Source organism: Prosopis cineraria, unplaced genomic scaffold (assembly GCF_029017545.1).
Source record: "Prosopis cineraria cultivar Desert tree isolate PC_DT_omini unplaced genomic scaffold, ASM2901754v1 PC4, whole genome shotgun sequence".
Taxonomy (NCBI): domain Eukaryota; kingdom Viridiplantae; phylum Streptophyta; class Magnoliopsida; order Fabales; family Fabaceae; genus Prosopis; species Prosopis cineraria.
The window spans coordinates 31,741,259-31,755,798 of NW_026555335.1; the positions used below are offsets into that span (position 1 = coordinate 31,741,259).

A 14,540-nucleotide genomic window follows, 5' to 3' on the forward strand; every position below is an offset into this window, starting at 1 on the left:
AAGTTTCAGAGGGTTACTCGTCCAATATTAAAAATCTTGTGTCAATGAAAGACTTGAAGCTGAAAGGTTTAAAATCTCATGATTATTATGTGTTGATGGAAACTTTTCTTCCAGTGGTTATATGTTCTATTTTACTAAGTAAGGTGTGTAATGTGATAACTAAAATGTGTTTCTTCTTCAAGTCTATTTGTAGCAAAGTGATTGACCCTCGCAAATTGCCAAGGTTGTAAGGCTGATTATAAGGATATTATGTGAACTTGAAATGTATTTCTTGCGTCCATTTTTCGACATAATGATTCATCTTACTATTCACTTAGTTAAGGAAGTAGAAATTTATAGCCCAACTTATTTAAGATAGATGTACCCGATTGAACGTAACATGAAAGTATTAAAAAGATATGTGAAAAACTGAAGTCGACTTGAGGGTTGCATTATTGAGAGGTACATTAGTGAAGAGGCTATAGAATTCTGTCAAGAGAACTTGAGAGATGGAAAATATGTTGGAATCTCTATAGATAGGCATATGGGAAGAGAAGATGGTGAAGGAATGAAGGGGGTCAAATTAGTCATTATTTCAAAAATACATTGGGAGCAAGCATATCTTTATGTGTTGCACAACTCTAAAGAGGTTGATGAGTATGTAGATAAGCACAAGTCCAACATTAGGGAGGACAATCCTAGAAGAACAGAAATTTGATATGAGAAAGAACATAATAAGCATTTCACAGGTTGGCTAAAAAGCATGTTTTTGACAAGTATAATTTCGATCATAACTCTATTTTTAAAAGAGTAAAACGGTTGGCTCGAGGTCCAAACATACAAGTTGTTTCTTATACTAGCTATGTAATCAATGGATACACATTCTACACTAAAGAGCTAGATGATTGGAGCACAATACAAAATAGTAGTGTAACTCTTATAGCTGAAGTGATGCATATTTCTAGTGTTAAGGACAAAAATCCTATATATATCAATGTCATATTTTGGAGTGATTGAACACATTTGGGAGTTGGACTACGTCAAGTTTAAAGTTCCAATCTTTGGTTATAATTGGGTTGATTATAAAAGTGGCCTTCAAATTGATGCATCATCTGGGTTCATATAGGTGAATCTTATAAGGCATGAAAATAAAGATGAGCATTTTATTTTGGCATTGCAGGTTAAACAAGTGTTCTATGTTCTGGATCTTGCAAAACATGATTAGTCCATTATTTTATTATCAAATAAGGCAATAGGAGAGATGATTGATGTTGTTGAGGATGATCCATTTACAGGGACTGTGCTTGAAAGCAATTTCATTGAAGATGGTGCCAATTATATAAGACATGATCACAATGAAAGTATTTGAATTTCAAAGAGAGGCAAAAGAACTAAAGAGAAGATTAAGAAATTAAATTGGGCTATCAAGGTAGAAAAGTTCAAAAGAATTTAAGGAAAAGGAAAAGATTGACCTAATTTTGTGGTGACCAATTTTCTTGCAATTTCTATTTTATTTATGCCTTGTGTGTTTTAATTTTCTTAATTACTATTTGTGTCTTGTGTGTTTTAATTTTCTTAATTATTATTTGTGTTTTATCTTCTAACTATTTCTCACTTGTATAATAGATAAATGGCTCCTAAAATGCCACCCAAGAGACCTGATGATTTGACCAATAACATATTGGATAATCCTCCTAGTGCCACCAGTTCACCCCCTGACCAACTGACTGATCCACCAATTGACCCACTGATAGGTGATCATCCCTCTATATCTGCCAGTTAGCCTATGGCTATAAATGCTCAAGAAATAATGGCTACATCAATTAGAAAAGGCTTGGTATTGATGGGTGAGGTGAATAGAAGACGGTTGGCTGGACAGAAATATTTTCTTTAATGGAATTCAAAGGGTCAACCAATTAGGACCAACAAGCATAAATTCACTAGCTATATCAGAGCTGTGACCAGAGGGCATTTAGGCTTATCAATTAATAGTTGGCATGATGTAGATTCAGCCTCAATAGATTTCATATGGGAACAAGTTGAGGTAATTTATGTATTTATAATACTAATTAATTTATTATATTATTTTATCAATTTTCTAACTTATAACTTGAATGTGTTGATTGAGCAGTCGGCATTTGAAATTGACGCTAATCAGAGGCATTTTGTTATGGAGGTAGCATGTAAGGCACATCAAGCCTTCTGATATTTTGTAGGATCAAAATACATAACTCATACTAATATGCATATTAGTCCTGCAGTCCTTGAGTTGATAAGACCCATTGTCAAACAAGAGCACTGGGATGCTTTTGTTGCCAGGCGTCTTGACAAATCATTCTCAATAAGGATTATGCTATTTTATGTAAATTTTATATAAGTTGATAACTAGACTCATGATATTTTTTTTTGTAGGAATTGAGCTAAAAGAATAAAGAAATAAGGGCAAAAAATCTCTTTCCCTTTCTAAAAGGGCACTTAGGATATTTAGGGATTAAGCAATAAGTGGTATGTTTTGAATTTATTAATTGATATGTAATATGTTATATCACTAATGTGTTTTAATGCATAGATCGATAAAGAGGGCATACCAGAGAGCTCTATATCATAGGCTAGACTCTTTATGTTAGGTCAGACTAATAAAGATGGCAACTATATGGGTGAATATGTTTGAAAACTTGTTGAAAAAGTTGTAAGTACTATCATTCTCAAATTTAGATAGCATATTAATAGTTGCTATTATAATAACTTATGTTTTTCAAATTATGATGAATAGAGTGCCATCTCAGAAGAAGTTTCTAAAGACGAGATTCCTTAAGACGAAGATGTCTTAGAAAAGGTATTGAAAAATCGTGATCACCCCGGTTGTGTTAAGGGTGTTGGCATAAAGGTCTCCAAGAAATAAATATTGGGTGAAAAGAAGACTCCAAAAGGTATGCCTTCTTCAACTGAGAAAATAACAAGTAGAAGCGTAGTAAAAAATGATTGAGGCACTACTTAAGGCCAATAAGATTAGGAAGTCGCCTATGGAGCATATTAGCCCTAGCAAGATAGATAGGTGCATTGTGGCCTAACCATCTGGTCAAATTCTCGAGGTATATGTAATTCTTCACTCCTTAAATTTGGTTCACTATTATTTCATTAACTTATACTTATATTTATTTGGGGCAAGCATGATTGCATTTTTATGGCAAATAGCCCTGGTCGACACAAAGTGGCAAAATGTCGTGTATTTAATTACCCTGGAGAAAATACCATACACAATATGCCGATACTTATAGACTATTTATGAGGGTTGATTCTTAAACCTATTGATGCCAACTACCCACTGCCTATTCCCACCTTAGATGCATTCACTGTTGGAGAAGTAGGTGGAAACTTTGTTGCATGGCCCAGGGTTTGCTTTTATATAATAGACAAAGCACATAATCGAGCATAGGTATGCCAATTACCTATTTATGTATACATTACCTATATTGGTCTTTAACAATATAATTGGTGTGCAGTCCAAAGGGAAGTGCATCACCAGACAATTAGGCTAATTATCCAAGGTTAAGACAGCCGTGTTGGATCAATTGCTAAAAACCTACCAGATTATGCTTGAGGCATATGCAAAATTGTTTGTTGATTCTATGGTGATTATTGATTTTGACCAAAGCATGTATGATAGAGAACAACACGATATGATTAGGGTTGAAATGGTCAACGAAGTCCTTAAGCACGTTTCAATCAGCTAAAACGTAGTCCACTTTTATGTGAGGTACATATTATATGGATGACCTTTTACTATGTTTTAGTTTAAGATAATAATTTGTTTATTTTTTATTTAGGTTCCTATATGAAAATTTTATTGTCCCTGGTGATCTTGCATTTAAAATTTGTCTTTATCTGTCCTCTTGATGTCTCTACTCATCGCAACATCACTATTGAGGTGCGGCATGGCCAAGCTCAAGCATTAGCAAATTACTTCGAGGTAAAGAACCCTACTATAGGGACATTATTTTTGGTACCTTATGTGCAAGGGTGAGTTCAGAGATATCCTAATTAATTTAATTTGTTTTTTCATTTTAAATTTCATGACATATGCTTTCAAATTATTTTAGAAGCCATTGGATATTGATTGGCATTATGTCAGCTGGTGTTAAAACTGTAAAGTTTTACTATTTAGATTCTATTGTTGGGCAGCCAGATAATAAACCTGACATGATGGAATTATTTAATATGTAAGCCTATATTTTAATTAACTTTCAGATTTTTTTATCATTTTAAATTTCTAACTTCAACTTATTTTCTTTCTTTATCAAGGCTGTAGTATTTACCGTACCCAAAAGAACCTTTCTATACCATTAAGGTACAAGTTATATGATCTAACCTACTCTAATTGGAAGATAATAAAGGTGCTAGTTGCTACTAATTTTAACAATTAATACTAATTCTTTAATTAATTCAATAACATGTTTATTGGTTTTTCTATGTAGTGCTCGCAACAAATAGCATATAGCGAGGATTGTGGATATTGTCTGATGAGGTTTCTTAAAGATATCATCACTCATGGAACGATGCTAATTCCTGCTACGGTATGTATGTTATTCAAATTCAATTATATAAGGTTATGAATTTTAATTTCCTTAAGTAATTGATTAACATTGTTGTCATATTACATTATTGCAGTATTATCTAATTCATACTATGAAGAATTTGAGGACCGTCACATCAACGAAGTCATTAAGGAATGGTGTGTGAGTACATTTTTCAACTATGGGCTAAAAATAAGTAAGCTGGACCTTGTTTGTTTTAGTTTTTCTCATTTAGATTTTAATTAATAGTTTGTTTTTTTTAAATAAAATTATTAGTTTTTTATAATTTCTTGTAGTTTGGTATAAGTTTGGATTGGATTGGACTGGACTGGGCATTTTATTTGCATTGTACTGTTGCAGGAGGGTTGCAAGAAATGCAGCCTCCATATTATAAAAAAAATGAATATATTGGACAGTTATTGATAAGAACCGTCCAATATAAGCAATTTATTGGACGGTTATAGTCATAACCATCTACATAACGTCTAATATTCTTCAATACATTAGACAGTTATGACTACAACCATTCAATATTGTGCAGAATATTAAACAATTATAAAGTTAACCGTCCAATATATCCTTCCCAATTCTCATTTCTTTCAACAATATATTGGGCATTTCCTTAAATCATCCAATATATTAATATTGGACGGTTGTGGTAACCATCCAATATTTGTCTTACCAATATATGACGGTGTCACATTGAACGGTTTATAACCGTTCAGTATAGGCAAAAAGAATCATCCAATATTATCCTTTTTGTAGTAGTGTTTGGTTATAAAGTTGCCATCACTTGATGGCCTCCAATAGATCATATCTTCATTCCTATTAGGATTAGGAGGTTTGACGTGAGAAATATGATTGATAACATTGAGGGGTAAGTAGAGAGATAGTAGATTAAGATTCCAACCCCCTGCTATCATTATGAGATTAGAAACTCTTGAATCAATACATCAAATTCTTTGTGTAATGGGAATTCCCTCTATAATGACCTCCTTCATTAACCAACAACCAACCACATTAATTAATTAGATTAAGAAAATAAAGGATCATTCATGCCTATCTAGAGCCTAGAAATAAATTATATTTGTTTTCAAAAAATGGGATTCCAAAAAGTTGAAATCAAAGTATAAAAGATCTACAAAAACATGGAACAAGGCTAAGCATTTAAAACAAATTAAACATGAGCATGTTGAACCCTAGTTTTAATGATTATAAAGTAGACAAGTTGTTATTTATAGGTTTTTGTTATTGGTAAGTTTAAGGAAGTAAGGTCTATATGCTTAATTCTTTAATGGTAAAACATAACTTTAGATCCCTGTAATTTGCTCCCGTTTTGCTATTAGTCTTTGCACTTTTTTTTTTAGTGTTTTATGTTTTTACCCTTTTGTTTTTCATTATTTCAAGTCCCTTCAAAAAGTGTAAGAACCTTGGAGGGACTTAAAAAAATAAAAAAATAAAAGTATAGGGACTTAAAATACTGAAAATTAGTGGAGTAAGATATTATCAAAATCAATATATTAATATATAACACTTTCCAATTTCAAATATAAGTCATTAAAGAGTTTTATAATTTCAAAATAGGAGTTAATTTTTGGAAAATGACGATTAGGGATCCTCTAAGGCCATTAATAGCAATTAGGGACCCTAAATTATTGGAATCCCAAAATAGATCATGATCCTTATTTGAAATTTAAAAAATGTAAATAGTTTAAAATATATTTTTGAAGTGACTTTAATAAATTTTTAAGTGACTATTATATACTTAAAAGTTCCCTTGGAAAGTTTAAAAGTGAATTTTAGTTTCATGATGGGAAATAATCTATTCCCAACTATTATTCTTTAATTTTTCAATTGAGATTAATAATATTTCCATCCCATGATGGTAATTCAGAAGTGTCATTTTTTTATTTTCCAAATGGTCTATTTATAATATATAAACAAGGATAAAAATTTACAAGTGATTAGATTCATATTTAGAATGCCTTTAGTAAATTTTTAACTGACCATAGAAAGTTTCAAAAGTGAATTTTTGTTACATAATGGAAACAATCTATTCTCAACTATTGTTCATTGGTTTCTCAACTAAGATTAACAACATTCACATTTCATGTTAGTAATTTCAGTAATGTTATTTTTCTATTTTTCAAGTAGAAGGCAATTTTATAAACTCATGAATGTTTTTAATTTCGAGTAAAGACCATGGTTCATTATTGAGATTTCACTAATTTAGGTCACTAATTATGATTAATGGCCTTAAAGGATCCCTAATTGTCATTTTCCCTTAATTTTTTAAATTATTTGAATAATTATGGCTTTAAAAGACATTAAGAATATCACTGAGCAATGTTTTAATAATTGGATTAGACTAGATGGTTTGATAAGTTTAACTTTCACCAAATAAAAGGCATGATTTCATGTTTAGAATTGTTTTTCTTTTTAATTGAACCACTTTGAATCAACTATTGAGCTAGGAAATCATAGTTGAATTGGAATCTGGAGAGTTTCTCAAAAGTGGACTTCATTTTTCCTTTCAAAGATACCTCATTATATGAGTTTGGAGTTTATTTTCAATGCTATGGCATTTGTTATTACCATGTGAGTATGTTAATTCACTATGAAATTGAACTATTTATGATTACTTTTTATGTTATTTAATAATTTAATATAATATTTTTATATGTATATTGCACATAATATTATTTTTAAATTTAATTATTATATTATAGGTTCAATCGTTGATTGAATTTGAATTGGTTTAATCATCAAATTTTAATCCAATGACATTTTAATTTCAATATACAAAACATTGCTATGACAGCTATTCATGTAGCCTGGCCACTCAAAATGCCTAGTTTAGCCTAGTAAAATTTCACCCTGGCCCAACTCACAAGGATTTGGGCATGTTCGGGCTAGGCTAGTGTTCAACTAGGGTCAGGCATCAGACAAAGTATGCTGCCTTGTCTATTTGGCCATTCCTGAACAGTGTGTGTATTTCTAATATCTTTATTTTTCTTACATTAAAGGTTAACTATGTGCTTAGTTAGTGAGATGAAGGGGGATTTCTTAAAAAAAATTGAATAATCCTTCACTGCTCTCATTAAAATTATGGTTTTATTAAAAATTACACATATAAATCATCCTTGCTGAAGTTCATATTTATGTTCCTGTCACATGTTCAAATCTTCGTTATGTTTCATTCATTCATTTTATAAGTAGTGTTCTTCTTTCTTTCTCTTTTTCCTTTTGTGCCATATCAATTTATAATTGTTTTTTTATTTTTCTTTTCCATATGCTCCTCGTTTACGTACTTTGAGGAGATTAATCACGTGCCATTTGCACTTAGAGGCTTTAATTAATTACAATCTTTTTGTTGTCGTGTTGGACACTTGGACGTATAAGTCATGTTATGTTGTTTTTAATGGATTACGGATGTTATTTCGTGTTCAACTATTGATATTGTATTAAGAATTATGGTAGTATTATTCATCTTTAATTTCAAGCTAAAGACTTGTACTTTGGTGTTGTGGATTTAAAGAGTATGGATATTGTATTGTAGTAGTTATATTTCTGGTAAAATTGTTGAATATACTTGCTTCTTAAAGTGCCATTTATCATGTTCATTTGATTTAATGAAATTTTCTTCACATACAATGGGCAGGGCACCGCCACTTGGTCCAAAATGCTTAGACAAGAAGCACAATCACATATCGAGGAGGAGTTATTCATGTTCATTGCTAGCTAACAATTTCTAACTAAACAGGAGAGCCAATTCACTAGTCCTTAATTAGCAATATCATAAAAACAGAATGATGAAGATATGATTTAAGGAATCACGATTAGGAGTCAGGACAAAGCTCACAGACAAATTGTCATTTGAAAGATGATCATTGAGCACTTCTCTTGAAGTTGAAGCTCCATCGAGCAATCTCCAACAAAAAAATATATTTGAAAAGTTGTTTAATTCTTCATAGATTCACCCATAAATCATCCAGTAGGGTTCAAGTCCAAAAGATTTTGCAAGTGAATTATGAAACATTCACTACTACCAAAAAAAAAAAAAAACTTTTAAATGATATCTCTTATTGAATGATTATAAGCACAGCCATCTAATATGTGGAGGTGGAGGTAGATATTGGATAGTTAACACAGTAATCATCCGATATGACTAGCATATGTTGGACTATTGAAGTTTGTCTTTATCTGTATCCTCATGATGTGTTTGTTTATTTTATGATGTCTGTTTGTTCTCATGATTTAGCTAATCTTGTGTTGAAATTTGTCTTTGTCTCCTTACTCTGATGTCTTTGCCCATCGTGACATCAATCCCAAGGCGTAGCAAGAGCAAGCTTAGGAGGCATTAGCTTCGTACTTCAAGGAAAAGAACCCTATTGTGGGGACATTATTTTTATACTTGATATGCAAGAGTGAGTTTAATGGTATCTTAATGAATTTAATTTATCTTTTCTTTTTAAATTTCATGACAAATGCTTTTAAATTGTCTTAGGAACAACTGAATGTTGATTGCTATTTTGCCAATTGCTACTAAAATTACAAAGCTTTATTACTTGAATTCTGCTAGTAGGTAACCAAATAAAAAAAAAAGGAGATTTTGAAATTATTTAAAATATACGTTTATATTTTAATTAACTTTTATATATATATATATATATATATTTATCATTTTGAGTTTCTAACTTCAACTTATATAAAACGTAAGCAAGTAATAAATTCATAACAAAAATATATAATAAACATTAATATTTAATGGGAAAAATAATGTCCAATTATACAGAATATAAATAAACATTTTTTGAGTAGTGTCACACTGCCTTGAAACCAAATGGATATAGTTGATAAATAAATGACAATGTATCATATATGAATTTTACTAAAGATTTATACACACGCACACACTAATATGGCTTAGGCTTTAGATTTGGCCTTTGATCTCAAAAATTCTATATCCATATAAATAAAAGTATATTGTTTTAAAAAAGTAGAGTTATATTTGCTAGATATTTTATTATATTATAGTATATTTTGAAGGGATTTTATTCCCTTCGTTCCTGGCTTTCAACACCTTTTTTGTGGTCATTTAGAGCATATATGTGTCGTTGGGAACATTTGGGCATTTCTGCAAAATTTTTGGAATTTTAGGGCAGAATTGAATTTTTAGAAGTTTTGGGCTTAATTTGTAATTTCCAAAAATATTAAATCTAAAAAAAACGAAAAATTTAATAAGTTGTTAATTTCAGTTCCTCTTTAATCCTATTAGTATAATTTGAGTTCATTCAACTTAATTTATGATTAGTTCACCAAAACATCTCTTATTTAGTACCTTATAATTATACATCTAGCTACTTTGGAAGTGTACTATGTCTGGATTTCTTAATAAAAAATTTCAAGTAAGCTAATCAAAATTCCTCTAAACTAATCCTCTACCATAATTTCACTTCTGATCACATTTTCATTTTTTCACATTTTTACACTTAAGTTGAATTAATTTGAACTAACTCATGCAAAAATGTTGATGACTTGAACTAATAAGGTTATTTGATTATGTTGGAATGGAAGATCTTTGTTGACCAAGAGGGACGACAGTCTGAGCCATTGATCAAGATTGAAGTTCATTGGATGGTAAATTTGCATGTTGGAATTGAAGATGACAAGGGCACGGACTAAAGTATTTATAAATATTTTTCTATTTTAATTTAGTTTAGATTTATTATATTGCTATTTTATCTTTTAGGGTAGGTTTGTTAACCTAAATCTAATGGTCAACGGGATTTCTTACTCCCCAACCCAAAGATCTTCACCATAGGAGAAATTATAAATAGAAGGCAAAGGGGATCCTCTGGGAAGCCACCACACTCCATCTTCCATCCACACATTCGGTCACCATCTTCATTTTTCTAGATTTTATTTTCTTTCTTCATCTTCATCATCCCATTTCAGGTTCAGATTCATCCATCTACCATCCTTCATCCATTTCACACCATTCTTCCATCATTTTCACCTCCATTCAACCTACAATCAACAACACTGCTTCCATCCTCCATTAGAAAATCATCTAAGCTTTATCTTTCCCTCCATTTCTTTGAGTTCGGCCACACTTTTTCCAGATTTCCAGATCTGGAATTTCATTTTTCTTCATTTATTCTTCCATTCCAAATTTGATTCTACCTATATTTTCATCTTCATTCACCCCATTCCTTCACCCAACAACACACGGGTTGTTTGAAACTATTTTTATTTCATTATTTTGAAAATTGGTGTTTTGTAAACAATGTTCTAAGAACAAAAAAATAATGAAAATATGTATTTTTCTCATTCTCTCTTGTTCTCTAGAACAATAATCCCGAACATCTGAAAGTTATTTTTATTTTTCTATTTTTTTAAAAAATATTTTATTTTTTTGTTCTCTAAAACACTTTTTAAAAATATATTACCAAACATATTTTTTTATTCTTTTATTTTGGAGAATAAAAGACTTTCTCAAAACAAGTTGCTAAACAGGCCCACAATTTTCTTCCATTTTTCTTCCATGGCTGTGACTCTTGAGCTGGAATTTTGAGTAGTTTGGGTAAAATTCTTCATGGAGAACTAATCACCTAAGCCTACTTAGGATGTGAAGTGCTCTTGAGACCATGGATTACTTAGGGAGATTTTCTACTCTTTGCTTTATTTGATTCTATTTAAGTTGCAATTACACTTATTTAGTTCTTGTATTGTTAATTGGATTGGTGATATCTGATTTTTGTAACATACAATTAACATTGTTTAATCAATTTTCTTTAACTTGAAGTGTTTTCCACTTGTGTTCTCTTGCTGAAATTTTGATTCCCTTGAGCATTTATTTGCGTCTTCTTGATTTATGCATGTGGGTTATGATTATGCATTTTGTGTAATCAAGAGTGAAATTAATTCTCAATTGGGCAAGATCTTGTCATGGTTGAGCAAGGTTAGGTTAGACAAATTAGATGGAGCTTTATTACTCTTAACTTTTGCTAGGATTGCTAAAGGTCTTAGTAAGACTAGTTAAATTAAATGTGAGTTTAGAAACCCCTAAACCATTAGATATTAGTTGAAAAGTAGAAGATTGAACTTATTTTTGGTGTCAAGGATAGAGCATACATGCTTCCTAGGGGAGCTGTCATAATTAAATTTAATCACTCTATTTGCATTTCACTCTCTTGTATCATTTAACTTGTTTTAGAAAAAATTCAAAATTATATTTACATTGGAAGCATTTTCAGTTGTTTAGTTTCTTTGAAAATCAATTTCAACACCTATTTAATTTGTTGCTTTAATTTAAGGTTCATCTAACTAATTCTAAGACTTTAAGACCTCTTTAAGAGATTAACTCAGGTTGTCTACTATTCTACTGTAGTGATAATTTGGATTAAATTTGAGGCTGAGACAACTAGGTTCAGTTAAAGGAGCGCGTCATTGCCTTTTACTTATAAAAGCAAAGTGCTTCGTTAGAGTGCTCTCTCGCTCAACAACTTTTGCATGCATCTCGTTGATACTTTGATTAGTTCCATTCCTTCTGTTTTTTTTTTCTCCTTGAGATAATAATTTCAATTTCTGCCTTTATTAAAAGAGAAGTTAAATTGAATCTTTAATCCTTTAACTTTTAATAAGATTTTATTTTAATCTCTTAATTTTATAAAGTATCTTTTTAATTATTTAATTATAACATTGTTAATTTCATCAATAAGAAATTCCTACATTGAACTTTTAAATATTGATATATTAAGTTTAATTATTTTAAAATAACAATTTTGGGATGAAAAAAATCATTGGAAACTAATAATGTTATGATTAGAGGACTGAAAAATTACTTTATAAAATTAAAGGATCAAAAATACTTTTTAATCTAAAGGAAAAACAATTCTTGTTTTATTTTTTTTTGGGTCTGCAAACTTTAGATTTTAATTTTATGTTTTTATTACAGGAAAAGACACCTCTTTTTTTTCTTGTCTGTTTGAGATTATAATTTATGCATTTAGAAAAGGAAAAGCACCGTAATTGGCCGGTGCTTTCCTTCAGGCATGAAAAAGCATGGATTCTTGATCCGTTTCTTTAATTAATTCCCCAATTATCGATTATCTTAATTAATTAAACCATCAAGAAATAAGCCATATGGATATAACTAATAAATATATGACAATGTATCAGATATGAATTTTATTTAAAACATTTATATTTACATATATATATATATATATACTAATATGGCTTTAGCCTTAGACTAGGCCTTTAATCTCAAAAATTCAATATCCATATTTACAAAAGTGTATATTATTTCAAAAAGAGTAGAGTTATTTGCTTCCATATGAATGAATTTGCAAATTGCAATCAACTTATTATCATTATTTATTTTGAGGGTTTATTTATGTGTAGTTGGAGTAGAGTCGACCAAAAGGTCAACTTGGCTTGTCCCACATAAATAAATTTAGATACTTCATCTATTTAATTTTCTTTTCATCAAAACAAGTATATTTTGTTGTTTAAAATATAAAATTTACGGCCATTTGCTAGTTCCTATAACCAACTTGGAGAGTGATATAGTTAGATGAATGAGAGTGTTTCAATAGAGCTAAGAGAAAGTATTGATTCCAACGGGGTGATATTGTTAATTTCTTTAATATAGCATTTCCTCGCCTGTACAGTGCATGGGAATTAAGTATGGTCCAACTCCACCCTGCTTTTGTGTACCCAAACACATACTAAGCGCACATGGATTGAAGTATAAAATCACTAATACTTTTAAGTTCCGCTTGGTTTTTGGGAAGGAATGAAATGAAATGTATTAAAAAAAAATAAAAAGTATAAATAAAATCATGAAAAAGGATAGGTTAGCATATCTATAAGGGAGAGAGGTAATTTAATTTATGAGGTTGTGAATCATAATTCAAGAAATTTTTAGAAGGTGTGATGATTATTATATTTGTAGTATATATATTAATGAATTATATCATACTTATTATGGGAGAAAATTTTTAATTATTTTTTATTTTAATTTTTTAATCCATTTTATTTCATTTTATTTTAGTTATGAAACAAAATCTTAGATTGTTTGGTAGTCACTTGAAAAGATGAGAATGAAATTTTCATTTCAACATGATATGCTCATTGTACATTTATCTTGGTGTGTAATGTTTTTTGTGAGATAAACCCAAAAAATGTAGGAATCACACCACACCCTTTAGTCCACAAATCTCATGAATCTAACTCCTAATTGCTTATGAATTAAATTACCTTTCTCTTCTCATGAGAATATGATTGGCCTATTCCTTTACATTTTGATTTGTTTTTAATTTATTTGTTTAGTCCATTCCATTATCATCTTCTTTAACAAAAAAAACCGCAGATTTTAAATGCTACCCAACCAAGGATGTTCAGCAAAGGCAAGGTACTAAAAATTAAAATGTTACATGCATATTCAATATAATTAAGGAAAATATCCACTGAGAACCCCTAGAGGTAATTTATATTAAAGAAGGAAAGTAAGATTTTAAAATTGCATTTTACCTTCTTGGTATTCAAGTGAAATTAGATTTTTTAGGGAAAAAGATGACATTACCCTTAAAGTTTAAAATAATTTAAAAAAACCCACGTTCGAGAGATTAGCAACACTCTATCTAAAATTTGACCACACTTCATTTGTAATTAATAACAACATATTCATAATTTAATAAGATAGAAAAACTAATAACACAGGTTTAATGGAGCAAGTATTTACTTTACATAAACAATCCATTTGAGTTTTGACAACACTCCGTCATGATTGATAACACATTCTGTAACACCTTGAAATTTTTTTTCAAATAATTAGCTTAACCATGGTAGATAGAGGTCTACTATGGTCCACAAAAGTCAACTAATCCTTTTTTATTTAAGCAAAAAATAATTTCTTTAACTTGAAAATACTACCGTGATAGGAAAAAAAAATAAAACAAAGTTTTATAACACTAACTA

General features: G+C 30.0%; 1 protein-coding gene across 1 annotated transcript in view; it reads left to right on the top strand.

The window, feature by feature from the left end:
• Nucleotides 1-1,609: 1,609 nt before the first annotated feature.
• Nucleotides 1,610-14,540, top strand: part of LOC129308954 (uncharacterized) — a 28,194-nt gene continuing 15,263 nt past the window's right edge. The window contains exons 1-5 of the mRNA XM_054950311.1: nucleotides 1,610-1,757; nucleotides 1,986-2,023; nucleotides 2,111-2,155; nucleotides 4,455-4,553; nucleotides 4,648-4,711. Coding sequence (XP_054806286.1) covers nucleotides 1,610-1,757; nucleotides 1,986-2,023; nucleotides 2,111-2,155; nucleotides 4,455-4,553; nucleotides 4,648-4,711 — 394 coding nt within the window. The remainder of the gene's footprint in view (nucleotides 1,758-1,985; nucleotides 2,024-2,110; nucleotides 2,156-4,454; nucleotides 4,554-4,647; nucleotides 4,712-14,540) is intronic.